The sequence below is a fragment of the Monodelphis domestica genome, chromosome 1 (assembly GCF_027887165.1).
Source record: "Monodelphis domestica isolate mMonDom1 chromosome 1, mMonDom1.pri, whole genome shotgun sequence".
In the NCBI taxonomy this organism is placed as follows: Eukaryota; Metazoa; Chordata; class Mammalia; order Didelphimorphia; family Didelphidae; genus Monodelphis; species Monodelphis domestica.
The window spans coordinates 550574148-550594031 of NC_077227.1; the positions used below are offsets into that span (position 1 = coordinate 550574148).

The following is a 19884-nucleotide window of genomic DNA, read 5'->3' on the forward strand; positions in this document are numbered from 1 at the left end:
GCTTGGATCAACTTGGAACTATGGAAAGTTTGTAGGAATCCCACCTGAGCTTCTTGGAGGTTCTAGAATAACACAACTCGTAATACTCCAAGAAAATTGCAGTTAAGACCAGCTCAAATCTTACCTCCAGAAGTGTATGGAACCAGACCTTAATATTATGTCCGAATTCAGGAAGATGGAATAATGAGCAAACAAAAGAAATCATATCATAAAAAGTTTTTGTAGTGTGGAAAAGCTCAAGATACAATCTTAGAATAAGAGAAAGTTCTATAACATCTACAAGCTAAGCTTCAAAGAAAAACACAGCTAAGGTACGAATTCAACTAGAATTCTTGGAAAGACAAAACAAGAGCTTCATGGGGCCACAAAAGAAGTCTGATTAGAGAGAGAGGGAGCCAAGGGGCGGTTCTATTATATCTTGATCATATTAAAAGAAGAATGGAAAGATAGACAAAGAGGAATAAATTGGTGGTTGAGGAGGTAGGAAAGATAAGAAAATTATCTCATATATTTGGGGGCACAAGCAAAAGTCTATACAAAGAAGGAAGAAGGTGAGTAGCTTACACTTGAACATCACTCTCATCTGAAGTAGGCAAAGAAGAGACTACACATTGAGTTGGATGCAGAAATACATTTCACTAAACTGGTAAACTGGAAGGAAAAGGAAAAAGGTTGGATAAGAATGAGGGCAGATTAAGGAAGAGGGGTTAATCCTAGACAAAAAAAAAATCTAAGACTGTAAAAAAATAGCAACTCTTTTTGTGATGGCAAAGAATAAGAATCTGAAGGGATGATCATCACCTAGGGAATGGCTAAACAAGATATGACACATGGAATAATACCATGATTTACGAAACAATGTAGGGCATGGTTTTATAGAAAACTGGGAAGACTCAAATAAACTGGCACAGAGTACATTGAAAAGAATGAGGTGAATAATTTATACAATGGAAAAAATATTAAGACAAGCAACTTTGAAAAACCTCGGGGCTATCATCAGTGTGATGACCAATCATAGATTCCAGAGGACTCATATAAAAATGATAGATTCAATTGCATAATGAGCCTTTTTTTTTTAACATGGCCAGTGTAAAAATGTTTTTTCTTTGACTTTATATGTTTGCAACAGGCGTTTTGTTTTCCTTTCTCAAGAGGGATTTTGAGTAGTAGGGGAGAAAAGGAAGATTTTTGCTGATTGAAAAAAATTAATTTTAAAAAATATTACAATATTGAGAGAAACACTATATGTCCTTTATTGATGCTGGAAAAGGATTTCTGTTCTGATTATCAAAATCATACCTCTGTCTCTAATAAGAGCTACCTAGAACTTTTCAGACAGGTGGTTGCTGTTCTTTTACTCAAAAATCTTTCAATATCTTTCAAACTACTAGTCATTTCATAAGAAAGCTTTATATTACCTATAAACTTATTTAATCCACTAATAGAAATATGGAATAATATTGAATTAAGGACATAGCACTCTTAAACAGTACTGAAGTTCTAAACCACTGATAGCTCTTCTTTCATTGACATTCCAAATTCATAGTTTTATTACATAACTATATCTCAGTCAATAATTTATGTTCTTAATAATCATAGAATGTCAGGTTCAGAAAAGTACTACATAGTAAAAGGAATCACTTTTAAAGTATCTGTAAAAAATGATCATTGAGACACTGCATGAGACCCCAATAAGGAGAAAAATAACACTCTACTGTAAGATAGTTAGAATAGTTAGAAAGTTTTTCTTTATACCAAACCCAAATCATTCTCTCTGCAATTTCTACCCATTGTTCATTTCTCTATTCTTTGGGGTCAAGAAAGGTCAAATCCCTTTACCCCATGACCACACATCAAATACTTGAAGTCAGCTGTCATTACCCACCTCACCCACAATTCCTTCTAAGTTCAAGGATAAGCATCACAAATTGTAAGGGAAAGTAGTAGAAATCATGATAACATAACAGCTGTTGCTTCTATCCTATCTTTAGACCTGTCACTGTCCTAAAAGTGACATAAATTAAATTAGCTTTGCATGACTTTCTCCTTTTAAAAGACCTAAAGCAAAAAAAAATGTTTTAAATTCAGCAAATTCTAGTTTTGTTCAATTGGTAATAGTTTTATATCCCTAGTATTCATCCAATGATTTTTAATCAATTTTGAGATTATGCTTCCATATTTTAGATACTGGACCTTTACCAACTTTGGACAACTCATTTATCTTCAATGAGCTTTTAAAAGCAATAGCTAATGCCTTCATAATAACTTTAACCTTGTATGCCATTAAAGGCTGAATCTAGGTGATTTATTTAAATAATCCTGGATGAATTCCGTTTTTTTTTTCCTCTTTGCAATTATTACCTAACTGCTCAGATAGGATTCAAGTCACTTACAAATCACTTAAGTTTTGTTGACTATAAAATGAGGGCTTTATACATCATGATGCCAAACCATCAATGACGCTGAGAGCTGGTTTTCTGTGCCCAGCACTGTACCAAGCATTAGGTATACTGAAGAGTCCTTATCCTTAAGAGAACTTACAATATATTTGGGAAATCAATGTCTAACAAAAGCAAACTAATCAGAGAACAGCCTCAGTTTCTTCACCTTCCTTTCTCATCTAGGTACCTTCCTTTGATCTTCTCTATCATCTTCCTAAAAACCTCATCATCCTGTAAGATAGGATCAGCCTTGGTGCTCATACTTCATAAGTCCCCTCTGTCCTTCACATTGGAAGACAGAACAAATAGTCCCTCTCAAAACCTCCATTTAAGGAACATGAACTGACTGGCCATCACTTCATTTCCCACCCAGCAACATTCCTTTGAATTTCTCCAACAAGCTACTTTTTACCCTTTCCTTTCAGCTTTCATTTTTCCGTTAGATTGTAAGCTCCTTGAGGGCAAGAACTGCTTCTGTTTTTTTTTCTTATTTGTGTCCCCAGAGCTTGGCACAGGGCCTGGAACATAGTATTGACTGACAGAAAAGTGAGAGTATTAGACTAGAAAAAGTCTCAAATCTCTTCCAAGTTCTAGAAGTTTGTGACTGATTCTTTGATCCTAAATCAGTATATGTATAATCTTGTGTGCTTACACATGCAGTCAAAGAACTCTTTACCTTCTCATTGTTGACTTTTCTAAAATTCAGAAATACACTTTAAAATTAGATAAATATAACATCCTAGATGTTGCTTTAACCCATGACCCTCAATTCTTTTAAGAAGTCAAAATATCCACAATGCCTTTCCAAGTATTCTAAGCTGCTCAGAAGGATACCCAGAGAATTTAGTTTGATACTCTAAAACCAATTCCAATTATTTCAGTTATTTAAATCCTCCCCCAAAATTTCCAAATTGTTTTGCCCTCCAAGGGTCTCTATTAGTTCTGATTATACTCTTCAGCCCAACCTTTAAAAAACACTTTCACAGTCTACTTTTAGGCTATATTTCCAGATTTGTTTCCAATTACTTGCCTTCATGCATGCTACATTCTCCCAAACTGGCTTCCTTACTTTCCCTAAACTTGCCATTCCATCTTCATCCCCTGAGCCTTTGCCAAGACTGTCCTTTAACTCCTTAAGAGCAGGGACTGTCTTTTGCCTTTCTTTGTATTCCCAGTGCTTAGCACATGCTTGGAACATAGTAAGCCTTTAATAATTTTTGCTAACTGACTGCCCCCTAGAATGTACTTTCTTCCCACCTGCACTTCTTCAAACCCTTAGATTCTAAATCCCTTTATTGTAAATAGTGTGTCACAAAGTAGAATTCACACTCCTTAAGGAAAAGAACAGGTTTTTGTTTTGCTTTTGTATCTCTAGCACCTAGCTCAGTGCCTTACCTGGAGTAGGTGTTATTTTAATAAATATGTGTTGAATTGAGTTGAACTGTGACCTCTTTTGGGTTCTTGTTAGAGTGAGTCTCCCAAGCTTACTTCATTACAAACCATCACTTTCAATAAGATCTCAGAATTTCAAGGAAACCTCAAAAGTTATATAGTCCAAGCCCTTATAAGGCAGAGAAACTTAACTGATTTGCAAGTGAGTGACTTGAATCCTATCTAAGCAACTAAGTGGCTCAGTGAATGAGAGAATGAGATTGGAATCAGAAAGGTTCATCTTCACTTACTAGCTATGTGACCCTGAGCAACTTAGCCCTGTTTGTCCCAGTTTCTTCATTTGTAAATTGAGCTGGAGAAGGAAATGGCAGACAACACTGGTATCTTTGCCAAGAAACCCCAAAGGGATTCAAGAAGAGATAGATACATCTGAAAGTACAAAATAACAACAATAACAATGCATCCTTTTCAGAGATGATATCCAATCCTAGGTCCTCTAGACTGTGGAGAGAAAACATAAGAACATATTTAGGTTTGGGCAGTGTGGAGTACCACACAGTTGACTTGCCTTCTTTGCCACAGGAGCTTTGAGAGAAGTGAACTCCACAACCCTGAATCCACAAGTTGTACATTCAGGAAAAATAGGTTTTCCTTGAAAGATGCCAAGTTATTATAGAACCTTTATTGCAACTCAGCATTATTTTCATTTCTGGCTTCTATGAGCTTTACCAGTTTTAACATCACTTTTAAATCATTAAGCTCTAAAATGGCCACAGAACTCTAATCAGAACCTGAGTAAATGCTGAGTTTAGTGGAACAGTCTTCCATTTTTATATGGTATTACTTTAACAATGCAGCTTCATTTTTATAGTCTCCTTAAACAACCATACTACTTTTCCACTGAGAAATTTAATCTATGCATCTCAAAGTAGAAACTTTATAGATGAAGAAACAGACATCCAGAGTACCCCCTCACCCCACGAAGCACAAAGATCTTTAAGGTTACTTTGACACAACAAACATTTATTAAGCACCCACTATATTCAAAGAATTGTTTTCAGCACTGTGGCTGCTAATATTAACAACCTCTTTACCTGTTCTCAGGGACTTGGAACCTTTTTAGAAAGGCAATGGCAGGTAAAAGATAGAATGAGGTGAGAGTAGAAGCTTCATTAAGTTTGAGTTCTCAAGGAAGTTTTCAGGAGGGAGAGAATTCTTTCATCTGAGTAAGGGGTTTGAGGATGTGAAAAATCAGGGAAGCTTCACAGAGGAAGTACTCTTTGTTCTGAATCTCAAAGAAAGGAAAGTATTTGGATCAGGGGAGATCAGGATAGAGTACTTGATGTGGATTGAGCATATTTGCACTTTTATTAGCACTTTTTAAAGCCTGTAACTCTTCTGCTTTGTATTATAGTTATTTATTCAACTATGTATTTATCCTCTTTACTAGAATACAATCAACTCCAGAAAAGAGGCCATAGTTTTACTTATCTTTGTATTTTATGTACTACCAAGTATAATGATATTACAAAGGTATCTATGATATGTTTATTGAATAACTGAGAGAATAAAAGTACAAACTAGTTCATATCTTTCAGTTCCATGCTTGGATCACAGGTTCTAGAATTGCAAAGGGCTTTGGAAATTATCTGAATCCAGTACTCTCCCTTTATAGACAAGGTGCTTGGGGCTTGCAAAGGTCAAATTATTATTCCATGGTCAAAGGGAATATATAGCAAAGTCCAATTAGAAGCTTGTATTCCCTTCACTAAACCACTTTGCTTTCTTCAAACCATCCAAGGTCCTTGGGATTTGCTCTGAATATCATATTTTAGCTAATGTAGGAGAATTTGGGGAAGAGTTTATATTTTTCACAAAATTCTCCTAAATTAACTAAAAGACAGTATTCACAATAAATCTCAAGAGTTTTCGGATTATTTGTTAGCACACATTTCATCAATCTTTTTTTTACTATTTCCCCCATAGTAATGTGAAAGTCTTTACTTACCTCAAGGAGAGTCACATGAAAACAAAAGGTACAGTTAAGTTTTAGACTAGATATTTTCCATGCCAAGATTATTTATTTCTAGAAACTCGTGTTACAAAATATAACACTCCTTCAACTATTCAATGAACAATTATTTAGCCCCTCTTCTGCCTAGTATTGTCCTTTCACTTCTTGTTAGCATCTTCACAATATCAATGGTCATTACAAGAAATGTGATGTAAAATTCAAATTAATCAGTTATGCCAGCTTTAAGGATGCTAGTAGGAGTGAGGTGGCACGGTGGCTGATGGAGACAGTGAAAGCTACTGGTTAAATTAAAGTTGAAAGATTACACCTATGAATATTTTATGTGTATGCCTATTTGTTTTTCTATATTCCCATGAATGACTTTCCCCAAGTAACTGAAAGTTGACTATATAGCAAATATCATACAATGATACAGATTGGTTAAAAATAGTTCTCCCAACTTCGTTCAGAATTGAGAAAGGCTTATTAGCACTTTTAAAATGATTTCTAAAAGAAGATGTCATCTGCTATAGAAAATCATCTAAAAAAGTTTGCCTGTTCCCTACTTACATTTTCATCATGGATACTGTAATAAAGGGGGTTGTGTGAAGAGAGAAGAGGAGAGAATGGAGTCTTCTCTCCTTCAAGGCAAGGAGGACAAAGGAGGAGGAGATGAGGTTATGGGTAAACCAAGAGATAGAAGGAGGGTGAGTCTGTTTTTTTTCCCCTTCAATCCTCTCTGGTTATGGCCCCTCACTGTGTCTGTCCTTTCTCTCTCTATTGTCAGGTTCTTCCTAAATGATAACTTTCTTTCTTCTAAGGGGAGAGGGAGAGAGAGAGAGAGAGAGAGAGAGAGAGAGAGAGAGAGAGAGAGAGAGAGAGAGAGAGAGAGAGAGAGAGAGAGAGAGAGAGAGAGAGAGAGAGAGAGAGAGGTCACAGCTGGCACAGCACAGCAGGTGTCTTAAGTTCAGGGTAAAAGGTGGCAGGTCTTCTTGTGCACTCCTTTCTTCTTCAGGTCTTTGCCCACTTGTTGATCTGGGAGGATTGGGATCAGGTTTCAGGGGGAGAAAGGTCTCTGGGATGGGATCCAGTCAAAGAATGGACCTTCTCCTTAGCAGGTCTCAGTCAAGAGAGCAGGGCCAACTGACTCTCTCAGGGTTGTTTTTCCTTTCAGAGTTCCAAACCTTCTCTCTATGCCCAACCCCAGCTGCTGATGGAATCCTTGCAGCTCCACCAGGCTTTCCTTCCAAAAGTCTCTGGATTTTCTCTCTCTCACAACTCCCCGTTTTTGTCTTGTCTGCTCGGTGTCACCTTGATCCAGTGTAGAAATATGTTTTAGTTATCCTAATTCTATTCCTATGATAATCTATTCTATTTGCTATTCCCACTTAATGTCCCTCACCCAGAATAACAAATCTTAGCCTATCCTATCCATGTCCTATTCTGAATCCTATCTTATACTAAGATCTGGGTTGGGGAAAATGGGTTTAGGTTGGTTATATAGTATAAACACTTTTTTTACAATGTAACAATTATCTTTTGTGGTTAACAATATCTGTAACAATATGCACAATGCATATACCTATGCAAAAACAATGTAACATGCAACTATTGAGGGAACGTAAACTTTTCTATTTCTATTCTTACTGCTTTTCTGAAATGTATTACTTTTATAACATCTAGGTATGTGCTATCCTTTATACTTTAAAATGTGTTTTGTTCTGTCCCTAATGCTAACTCTCTGTATTCAGAACTTCCCTTTTCTCCTAAACTAACTCTATCCCTGTCTGTTAAGGTTTAATATGTTAATTCTTTCCTATCCCAAGTTAGTCTATTAATATTCTACATATGTATACATGGTTTCTATACAGTTATTACATATAATACATACATATTACATATATACATAAGCTCTGTTTTGAAGTCATCCAGACAAAATGTTACTCCCCTTTTGCCTGTATGAGTTCTGCCAGAGACTTATTTACAAATGTACATTTTTCTTTTAATGTTATGGACTCACCCTCCTATCTCTTGACTTACCCATAATCTCATCTTCTCCTCCTTTGTCCTTGCCTTGAAGGAGAGAAGACTCCATTCTCTCCTTCTCTTCTCTCTCCACACTACCCTTGAAACATGCAGAAAACAAACTCACTGAAATTCTATAGAAATGAGAGAGTGGACATGTGTTGGTATTGCCTGATTATTTTTTATAAAAGCATCACTTGTGATTTTTCACTACTGAGAAACAAGGGTTGGGGGGGGGGATATGCCCCTCTTTAAGATATCCTTTGAGAATTTTTTTACATATAGAATGTAAGCCCTTTGAAAGCAGGGACTGTTTCACTTTTCTATTTGTATCCTATGAGACAAACATGCTGATGACCTCTTATGAGATCTCAAACAGCCTAGGAAGTAGAATGTTGAGAGTATAGTGAACAACATGTGTCAGCATCTTCATTCTGTTTAGAAATCTGAATATGGACACATAGGTAGGGCAAAGAAATCACAAATCAGAGAACAGATGTCACATTCATGTCATGGGGTGGAGATGAACTTTCATTTCAGTGGCTTATCATTAACCTTTCCAGTTTAATAAGTAAGGTTCTCTGGTAAAGGTTACTAGATAGATCTGCTCTTATTAATACAATATAAAATTACTTATTAAACATGTATATTGTTGAATGCAAATGATGAAGTGTTCAAATTTGTTCAAATTGACCTATCAGTATAAATGAAAACTAGGAACTATACAATCCGACAGAGAATGAGGTATTTGTTCTCCCCTCACTTTCTCTGTCTTTCTCTCCCTGCCTTTCTCCTTCCCCACTCCTTCCTTCCTTCTCCCCTCCCCCTCTCTCCCTTTCTGTCTTTCTCCTTTTCTCTGTCTCTATCTCTCTCCCCCCTCACTCCTTCCTATCTCCTCTTTACCCTCTCTCTCCCATTCCTTCTCTACCTTTCCCAGCTCTCTCCTTTGTTTCATTCTTTTTCTCTCCCCTCTTTCCATCTGTTCCTCTCTCCCTCCCTCTCTACATCGCTCCCTCTTCTGTTTCTTCCCCTCTCTTCCTTTCCCTTCACTCTCCTTTCTCCTCACCCGCCCTTCTGTTTACTTTTGGTTTTGTTCCTATTTGGTCATTCCACACTCATGTTTTAGGAAAATCTGTCTCTTGCTTTAAAAAAATTTTTTATTTCTAATTTTACAGATAGTGATTGTGTTATTTAAGAATTCTCTCCTATGCCTTTAGCTACAGATATGTAATAGGAGGCATACATGTAACTGTCACTCTAAATAAGCCCTGATGTTAAGGGTCCCCCTGAAAGGGGAGGGACTAAGATGATGTAGATGAAATTCCTGTTCAGGTACTGATTGGACTAGTGAGCGTCTGACTTCCCTTCCAACTCTTAGATTCAGAAAGTCTGAGTGATGTAAGCATTACAAAGTACCTCTCAAAGTAGCCGCCCATGTCCTGTAAGAAAAACTAAATAGGAACGTATTTTCATTCTTGCAAACATTCAGGAAAAGGTGCAAGTCTGTCGATTAAACATTGCCTCTGATGCAGTTGGGGATGGGGGTGGGGGTGGGGGACGGAGTTTGCCATTAAATAATGTATCTAGGTTTCCTGAAACTCACTAGTCCACTCCCACCCTCCTCCCGAGTATTTCACTTTGCAGAATAAAATGGAATTAAAATATTGTCAATAAATAGTGAGGGAGCCGGGTAGCACTCAATGCATTGATAGTCTGTGCATGCAGGATAAGAACATTGACTGCCTGCTAATCTATTCCCAGATGGAGGTGGATGCCGACGAGAAACGCCATCGCACACGCTCCAAAGGGGTTCGAGGTACGTCTGCTGCTTCACTAAATCACTGGAGGCTCCTGCTCAGGGTGACCTTCATCCTCCAGAATCTCTTTGCACGATTCATTGTGACCCCTGCTTTTACACAGCCTTTTGGGTAATTTTCTCTAGAAGAGGGGTACTTGTGATAGATGATAAATTTTTATATATTTTCCATCTCTCTGCAGTTCCCGTGGAACCAGCCATACAGGAGCTGTTCAGGTTAGTGCTCTGAGTGTAAAATGTATCCCCATTAGCAATTTAGAAAATTCATGCCTTTTAATGGGTATAATGCACTTTCAAGTTCATTGGTGCTTTGCTCATGCCCTGCTGCACTGATGAAATTAATTCCCCAGAGACTTGCTAATAAAAAGCATCCCCCCTCTTTTTTTCTCTTCAGTTATTTGATTTCTCTCTTTCTGTCTTTGTTGCCCTCCATCTCGGCGTACCTACTGCCTGCTTTTAGTATAATCTCCCGGCAGCACAGGACACCTCTGTAATTAATTCCCTTCCTTTTTTCAGCTGCCCCACTCCTGGCTGTGATGGTAGCGGTCACGTTAGTGGCAAATACGCAAGGCACAGAAGGTAATACTGGTGTTCTTTCCAGAATGTAACTGGAAGGGTTTGATAACCAGGTTGTCTTTGATGACCTTGTTAAATGACCGGAACCAAATGATGAAAATGACTGCTTGAGTGTTCTTGGAGAGCAATAATGCATTTTGGATTTGGTTTTGCTTTTCCTCCTCTTTCCTTTTGAAACTCCCTCCTTTGTCTCAGATAGTTATACAGTGGGGTTTTTTTTTAGAACATGAGCCAACCTGGCTATCTATCTCTGCATGGCATAAAGTCATTTTAATACAAAAACCAGCACAAATCTGGATTAGCCAGAAGCTACACATGAACCTACACACACACAGGTACCCCCTCCCATTATAACAGCCATTTTTCTAGCCACTGTATAGATGATTATTATATGGATGGCACACTGAAATGACCCACCATCTATTTCACTGAGAACACTTTTTTCTTCTTTCTATTTTCTCTCATTTTCAACGTGGGAGGTCTGTAAATCATGTGTGGCAAATTAAAATGCGACCTTGGTGACATTCTTGTGCTAGTATGACTTCTGTCATTTAACATAGTTAATATCTGGAAACAAAGCATAGGCTTTGGAGCGGAGGCGGCAGTCATGTGATAAGGTTAGTCTCAAAGGTCAAAGTCTGGGACACATCAGTGATAATGAGTCTTGGAGATCCAAATAATTCTATTATGCTCATAAAGAGTATTATTCCAGCTTTTCAATAGAAATAAACTGCAGAGGGCTCCTAGAAATGAATATGCTTAGATAATTCTTGGGAATAAGACCAAAAAAAAATATGTTATCTACCTGTAGCTGAAAGGTACACAGCAATCTAATCTTTTTTTGTTTGTTTGTTTGTTTCTTTACCTGGGGGGCAGACAAGTATTTGAGATACTACAAGGTGGTAGCCTCCAGAGAAAAGCATAATTATTCTGTTAGACAGCCCTCAGAATTCAAGCCTTGGTTATAATGGTTAAAAACATTTCACACATTGGAATACAATTAAACATAAGTGTTTCTATGAAAATTAGTGTAGAAAATTAAATAGCAGACAGCATGACCAGAATTACTGTCACCAAGAAGTCATGACATTTATTGTGGCTTCGTATACTTTTTTTGAGAATATCTACTTCTGGTCCCTTCTGTTTCTAGTCACTTTGTATTTCTAGTCACCTAAAAGAAATGATAAATGGTACAACAAAGTAGATAGCAGGCTGATCTTAAAGTCAAAAGGATCTCAGTTCAAGTATTTCCTCTTTCACATACTTTTTGAATAAACTATGAGCAAGTCACCAAGCCTTTCAGTGTCTCAAGACAACTCTCAAAGACTGTAAGTTATAGAGGAAAAATCCTGATTACCTCAGTAAAAGAAGCTTCAAAACCAAGTTACCTAACTAGATAAAATAATAGAACCACATGAAAAACAAGAAGAAAAATTAAGAACAAATGCATTATAGAGTAACACACAAGATATATTCCTTTTAGGAAAACTAGAGTTGAATATCACACTGGAAACTTAAAAGCAATTTCATTTTGGTATGTAATAAGCAATTTTTTTCAAAAATATATTGTGGGAAAGCAAATAATTATTTTTGTAGTCTTTCAGGAAAACTAAGGGGAAAATGTTAATTACTCAAAAAAAAATAATCACCATGTGATATAATGTAAGGAAGCAAGAAAATTTTAAGTTAGGAGAAGAATGCCTCGGAATTTATCATACAGTGGCTGATGATGAGCAAGAACAAAAGAAAAGATAGCTCACTTTTGTTTTCAGGGATAATGTAACTGAAATCAGGAGTTTAAAAAAAAATTAAGTAATAGTATGAACCTACACCACACTTCTCCAGAAAATGGAAAGAAATCATTGTTTATTTCCTTTTGAATACAAAGCAGTTATTGAGTGATAGGTAAGTCTTTCTTTTATACTTTCTTAGCCAGACAGCAGTTGAATAAAATCAGTAGTTGAATAACAAGGCAATGAGTAAAAAAGGAATTACACAATATAACGAGCAAATATTTTATTAATTAGGTTTCATTTTAATTACTTCATAGCTAACATTTCTTCAGCATAAAGTTTCCAAATATCTATTTTTAATATTTACACACTTTGTCAAACTACACAGTATTTGTGTGAGTATACATATGTATGTACACATTTAGTCCAAGTGATATGCATGAAAGCATTGTGCATATGAAATCTCATGGACATATTCCAAATGAACAAAACAAGCAATAGAAATAAAGGTAAGGAAGGTTAAAGTTAAATTCTCTCATAAGATAACAATTCTGTACTTGCTTTTGAGGCATGACTCTGGTTTGTCACTATGTGAACAGCCTGAATCTAAGACCTGCTAATTAGATGAATCTTGAGGAGGACTCACAAATACATGTAAATTTAGAAATGTATGCAATAAATCCCATTTTTTCTGAGTTGTTAAAGTTTCTCTCTATTTTTACTGTCATAATTGTCTATGTAACAGTCATATTACATCCCATTAATAGACCTGATAAATTTGACAAGGAATTGCTGACAGATGCATTAGGGTATATTGAAAAGAACATAGTTTGATCAACTCAATGACCAATCATGCTTTCAAAGGACTGACAGTAAAGCAGTTCCCCTCCCTCTCAAAAAAGTGGTAGTAGATTCTGGGTGTAAGTTGAGACATACATTTTACTACATGTCCAAGGTCTTGATTTATTTTAGTAATTTGCAAGCCATGTTGCACAGCAAATAGAGCACCAGGTCTGAAGTCTGGAGGACTTATCTGACCTGAGACACGTACTAGCTATGTGATCCTGGGCAAGTCACTTTGCCCTGCTTGCCTTGGTTTTCTCATCTGTAAAATGAGCTGGAGAAGGAGATGGCAAACCATTCCAATATCTTTGCCAAGAAAATCCCAAATGGGGTTATGAAGACTGAAGAGGGCTGAATAATAGAAACCTATTTGTTACAAAGAGAGGTTCCTACTGGTGGAAGTAAAGGAGTTACGGTGAATCATGATATTAAAAAAAAAAGAACAGGGATAAAACATTGAAAATAGAAAAAAATTAAAGCTAGCAATTCTCTAGCCTGAAATTCTCATAAAAACACATGCAATATAAATCTTGCCCTGTATTTTTTAGCAAAAAAAAAAAAGACTCGGGACTTGAACTCTAGTCATATTTCTACCCTAACCCTTTGTAGGACCTTGAACTATTAAGTCACTAATCTGAACCTCAGTTTCCCCTTCTGTAGGATAAAAGAGTTATAACAAATAACATGTAGGGTATTTTACAGATTTAAATTTCTATTCCATGTGTTATTTTTTTCTTTTTTTGCACATGTTTGTGTTAATGCTTCTAGGGGATTTCTTTAAAGAATTGTTTTATTCATTTCATCTCATAAGAAAGCATGGTTTTCATTTGATGGGAACTTTTAATTAATATTATGTGTGATTATGTGATACATATGCCTAAATACACACGTGCATGTGTAATTATCCAGAATGGGGAAATTATATTTGCTTAATAGTACATGTTTGGGCAAACAGAGTCAGCATGTTGAAGTGTAGCATGAATACAGGCTATGAAAGGAAACATTCTGCTTTGCCAAATCATGTGACTTTGAGCAAGACCTTTCCCCTCTAGGAGTCACTGTTTTTTTCCACTATAAAATGAGTTGACTAGGTCAAATGATCCTCTGACGATTCCCTTCTTGCTCTAAAATACTATTAATTTCCTGAATGAGTGCTCCTACATTTTTGTTGCTCTTTTAAAAATACAGAACTTTGTCCTCTTCCTCTCTTCTTTAAAAAAAAAAAGATTTCTCTTTGAGTATATTTTTAAAAAATTAATGAATTCTAATGAAGGTAATAGTGTACCTTAATTCATAAAGCAAATCAATTTACTTCAATACTTGAAATATCCATGTTTCATTAGAGTGGCAACTTTATCATCCCATGTACAACACAACACCTTTGCACAATAGCAGATAATATTCTTGAGCTGCTATTGATAAAAATAATAATAAATACATGACCTGGTGGCCAATCTTCTGATTGGCCCCTGGTTAAAAGATATTCATTTCTAACTTGACAAGATCTTCCAAAACTTGGGTCCTCCTAGCAGAATCTCCAAGACACAAAAGTCACCTCCACAATATGTGGCACTAGAGGAAAATGTTAGCTGAGCAACTCAATTCAAATTAAAACAAAAATTAAGTCCTTCTAATAAGTATTTGTTGAGAGATCTTAACTACAAGTGGTGAAATGATAATAGTTCCCCCAACAATTATATTGTTAAAATCAGAAATTTTCTAAGGGAATTAAAACATATCTAGAGTATGTGTTGCAAAATAATCATTGGATCAACTTTGGTTTTAAAATCTAGAAATAAAAAGAACCATGGAAGCCATCTAGTCTTCAGTTTAATTAACAAACCCCCTTTGTAACATAAAAATGATAGCTTATGAGTCTTAGCATCATAAATTTAAAACTCGAGATAATCAAAAGTCACCTAATATAATTTCCTTGTTTTACTTATGAGGAAACTAAAGAACATAACAGGGAAACAACTTTATAAAGACTTTAAATTCTATGTTAAGTATTTCACACTTTGTCCTAGAGGCAATAGGGATCCAATGAAGGATTCTGAGCAGAGTGAAGGGAACTAGCTTGGAGAAAAAAAAAATTCAAGGGAGACCAGAGAGCAGCCTTCAAGTGAAGGGTTGTCTTGTTGGAAAGGAACCTTTCTGCTCTAGGGGCTGAAGTTACAAGGAAGCATGTTTTGGCTCAGCATAAGGAACAATTTTTGAATCATTGGAGCAGTCAAAAAAATGGAATGAGTTCTCTCCATTGTGTCCACTGCCACTTGAGATATATAAGCAGAGTCTGAATGACTACTTTTTAGGAATGTGCATATTGAGGTAATATTGCACAGAGGTAAAAGTTTTGATTGGATCTGGAATCAGAAATCTGAGTTTAAAATGTGGTTCTCCTTTTTATTAGATATATGATCTCGAGCAAGATATTTTACTTTTGTAGGCCAGTTTTCTCATATATAAAGTGGTGATAGTCATGGTTATATTATTTAATAGACAAATTTGTCTTGTGAAAATTAAATGAGGTAATGTATGTAAAATACTCTCTACATCAGATTTAGAGTTGAAGGGCTTAGTTTCATATTCTGACTTTGCCACTGAGCGACTGACACATGGTTGACAATTTATACATATTAGTGGAATTCACTATGACATGGTTTTGAGTCCATTGTCTATCCCTAGTCATATTATCATTTGTAGAGCACTTAGAGTGTTGGGCACAATATTCCAGATGTGATCTGACAAGCAGAGGTTTCAGTGGGATTATCACCTCCATTTTTCTGGATGCTGCCTCTCTGAATGCAGTCTAGCTATTTTCTTTTGTCAATGTCATTCCACAATATTGCTTACATCAAGCCTGCAAAAAAAGCATTAATTTTGGAGTCAAAGTACAGTTAGAAATTCCTCTATGCTTTAACATTTAGCCAAGCCAGTTCCCTTCTCTTTACCTCATTCCCATAATGAAACTGTCAAATTAGGTATGAAGAACTCTGAATACAAAGAAAGGCATAAACATGGCCCCCATCTTCATGGAACTAATATCCTAAATTGGGAGGTAACATGACAAATAATTAATAATAATAATGTACCTCTGTAGCACATTTTAAATAGAAAGGAGTCTCAGTAAAAAGGTAGGAGTGAAAGAGCTAAGACTAGGAAAGGCCTCTTATGTAAGATGGGAATGGAGCTGAAAAGAGAGCCAGAAAATGAGATTGATGAGGGATAACATTTCAGGAAATGTGAGCATGGACAATGAAAGGCACAGAGCCAGGAAATATCTAGTGCCCCATGCAGAGAGCAGCAAAAATGACAGTGTCTGGACTATAAAATGGAATGAAGCATAAGAAGACTGGAAAGATGGGAAAGAAAGTTGTTAAGTCATTCCAAACATGGGAATTTGTATTTGATCTTAGAGGCAATGGGGAGCCACTGGAAGTTATTGAGGAGAGGGATGATATGACCAGATTTTCCCTTTAACAAAATCACTTTGGTGGCTTAATGGAGGCTAGATTGATTAGGGGGAGATTTGAGGTAGGCAGACCAAGCATGAAACTATTTCAGTAAGCCAAGAGTGAGGTTATTAGGATCTTTATAAGCATGGCACCTGGATTAATGGAAGGGAAGGAACATATGTCATATATGTTACAAAGATTAAAATGAGTAACTTTCACAATAGATTAAATTAAATATGTGGGTCAAGTAGAAGGAGGATTAGTGGATGATATGAAGAATCTTCCAATCTTCCTAGGTGAGTGCAAGGAAAGTGGGGCTTTCAACAGAAGATAGGGATGTTCAGGGAAAGGTTTGAAGGAAGAAAATGAGTTCTGTTCTTGAATATCTATAATAATACAGTTCTAGAAGTTGAAAATACAATTTAGGGATATGAGACTGGAATTCAAAAGAGAAGTTAAAACAGAATTCATATGAAAATCATCTGCCTAGAGATGATATTGAACCCATGGCAACAGAGGAAGAAGATAAAAGGATACAGAATAGAATTTTATGGCACATCAAGGATGAAAGGCTATGATTAGATGACATTCTAGCCAAAGAAACCAAAGAAGTGGCCTGGGAAGCAGAAGATCCAAAAGATAGCAATGTTATGGAAACCTAGAAGAGAGGGTAATCATCATTGTCAAAATACTCAGATCTTCTTTCATTTCAGCTATCATTAAGCCATTTTTTCCCTCATGTTGTCCTTGTGCCACTTTTTTTCTCTTACCCCATTATAAGACTTTCAATTGTCCCCATAAAAGTTCATGTTATTGGACTAATACACCTTTCTAAGCAGAGATATACTATTACGTTAAAAATACAAGTTTTGGGGACATATATGTGGAGGGTGGGGCAGAGATTTCTGTTAGTAGTTTTTGGCTCTTTAACAGTGATGAGACATTAATTATTATCCAATAATGTGGTATAAACCACAAATGTTTCATATAGTATACCTGATTTATATATTATATGTATATACATAGACTGTGTGTAATGTATATCTGGGTGTGTATACATATACACATGTTGACACATACCCATTTTAGTTCTTTAATTGTTAGACCTAAAGCTAAAAACCTAAATCTATAATATGGAAGAAAAGTAAACAAATACATACATCTAGAGTAAGAATAAAAACATACATATGTAGTGTTTCCCTACAACACTACTAACAGGTAGTTTGACAATTATTGCCCCCATTTTTTAGATAATGAACCTGGGGCTCAGGGACAGGAAGTAACATCACAGCAATAAATCCCCCCCCTTCTGATTTACCGTCCAGTGTTCCTTTTGTTATCCTGAGACATCTCTCTCACAAGAATGCTATTTATCCTTGTTTTGCTAAAATTAATTGTTGGTGTGTTTTAGTTAAGATTTGCTGCCTCAGTTAACGATTATTACCCTTGAGTCAGTGGTAAAGCATCTGAATTTCTCCACATTTCATAGCAAGGATACATATTCAGTCAACATTTTTCATGGACTGACATCTGTAATCAAGGCATAGTGTCTGAATAACAAATGATAAATTACCAAAAACATGGGATCAGGATGCCAGTTGAGAAATTTGGTATTTATTCTTTTCTTCTGGAGATGTTAGTAGATTTGGAAACTTTAGAAATAGTGCCTCCAGCCATCCCCCCTACTCAATATTTTTCAGGTATTTAAAATTCTGATAAGAAATGCCTTTAAGGAAAAGGGAAGGATTGGAAAATGGGCACCTACCTCTTCCATCCCGGTTTCCTAGGGGCATTTCTCACATAGAAGAAAAGGTTAAAAAATAATGAGCTTAATATAACGGGGGCTCCTTAAACAAACATCTGTTCCTTGTGGCTTGCCTGTTAAATTTTACTGTCAACTCATCTTCTTGCTATGGTGTCACTGAGGTGTCATAATGTCAAAGATCATTAGTATTTATCAATTCTTGGGAACCAGAGTTGGAAGTGATGTTAATAGACAGCCAGCTTAACAAATGAGGAAACTGAGGTTCACCAGGCAGAATATGACTATCCCACAGTGATAGAGGTAGTTACTCAAAATCCTGTGCCTTCTCCACAATATCCCTATTTCATCATCCTTCATTTTACAGATGAGGAAATTGAGGGCAGAATTTCTGTAAAGTAGGATTCACCACAGGAAAAAACCTAGGGACTTATCAAGCCTAATGTGTATAGATAATTGGCACTAATTATTTTAAAAGAAGAAACATGATACAGTATAAAGAGCATTGGAAAGGGAGTATTTAAGTGGCTCAGTGGATGGAGAGTTAGATCTAGGGATCAGAGGTTCTAGGTTCACAATTCTGGGTTCATTTATCCTCAGACACTTCCTACTTGTATGACCCTGGGCAAGTCATTTAACACCCATTGTCTAGCCCCTACCTCTCTTCTACCATGAAACCAGTACACAGTATTGCCTGAAGGTAAGAGTATTTAAAAAAAAAGATTTTACTTACATTAAATACCTTGCAGGGGGCACCTGGGTAGCTCAGTGGATTGAGTCAGGTCTAGAGACGGTAGGGTCTAGGTTCAAATCTGGTCTCAGACACTTCCCAGCTGTGTGACCCTGGGCAGGTTGCTTAACCCCCATTGCCTAGCCCTTACCACTCTTCTGTCTTGGAACCAATATAAAGTATTGATTCCAAGATAGAAGGTAAGGGTTTTTTAAATAAATAAATAAATACCTTGCAGCAAAGTGTTCTCTAAAAAACAATAAACTGTTAAAGGTCATTGAATTTGTATAATTATAAAGACAGAAGCAAATGTGCAAAAAAGATATGCTGCTCCAGATTTGATCTGCTTTTTTACTAAATGAGTAGGACCTTAAAATAGTCAAATAGGTCACCTGATGAAACTTTCTATAGGTGTTTGGGCATTTCTCATTCAGCACCATGAAATGTGTAATTCAATATCTGCTCCAGAGGGCTTGAGTTTTCCAATAGAAATTTCATGTAAAATCATTTACATGTGACTTATCTCCTCAATAGATGAATATGTGACCAGGCCCTAATAACAAATAATACTGGTATTCAGTGATATTTGTATTTGTGATAGCAAAAATCTTTACAATAGAACCATAACTGAAATATTTGGCTAAGGGTTAAAGAACTTGATTTAGTTTTGTAGATCCCCTACCCCATTTGCCCCCTAAATTACAATTTGATTTAGTGAAGCCCAAATGAAAATTAGTGTTAGGAGACACTAAACTTCTGAATGATTTTAGCATTGCGTTATCCAGCTCTTCTACTTCCCAGTTGGATGATGTTGAGCAAGTCAATTTTCTTTAGGTCTCAGTTTTTTTATCTGTGAAATGAAATCTTTAGATACACATGATTTCAAAGGTCCTGTCTAGTTCAAAATCTGTCATCCTTTGATCTTAGCCAAACTTTACATGCTCTCATTAATATGTTTAAATTTTATTTCCAGTACAAAAAGAAATGGAAGTATAATCATTGATATCTTTGTGAAAAGAATATAATCAAATTAATTTATGGCAGAATCTAATACTCCCTATTCACATGCAATTATCATTCATACTCCACCCAGGAAG

The 19884-nt window shown here is 36.1% G+C and overlaps 1 protein-coding gene across 26 annotated transcripts in view; it reads left to right on the forward strand.

Moving 5' to 3' along the window:
- MYT1L (myelin transcription factor 1 like) overlaps positions 1-19884 on the forward strand; it is a 730943-nt gene that overhangs the window by 438516 nt on the left and 272543 nt on the right. For all 26 annotated transcript variants that reach the window (XM_056813380.1, XM_056813371.1, XM_056813377.1 and 23 more), the window contains 3 exons: positions 9634-9688; positions 9871-9904; positions 10205-10267. In XM_056813380.1, coding sequence (XP_056669358.1) covers positions 9634-9688; positions 9871-9904; positions 10205-10267 — 152 coding nt within the window. The remainder of the gene's footprint in view (positions 1-9633; positions 9689-9870; positions 9905-10204; positions 10268-19884) is intronic.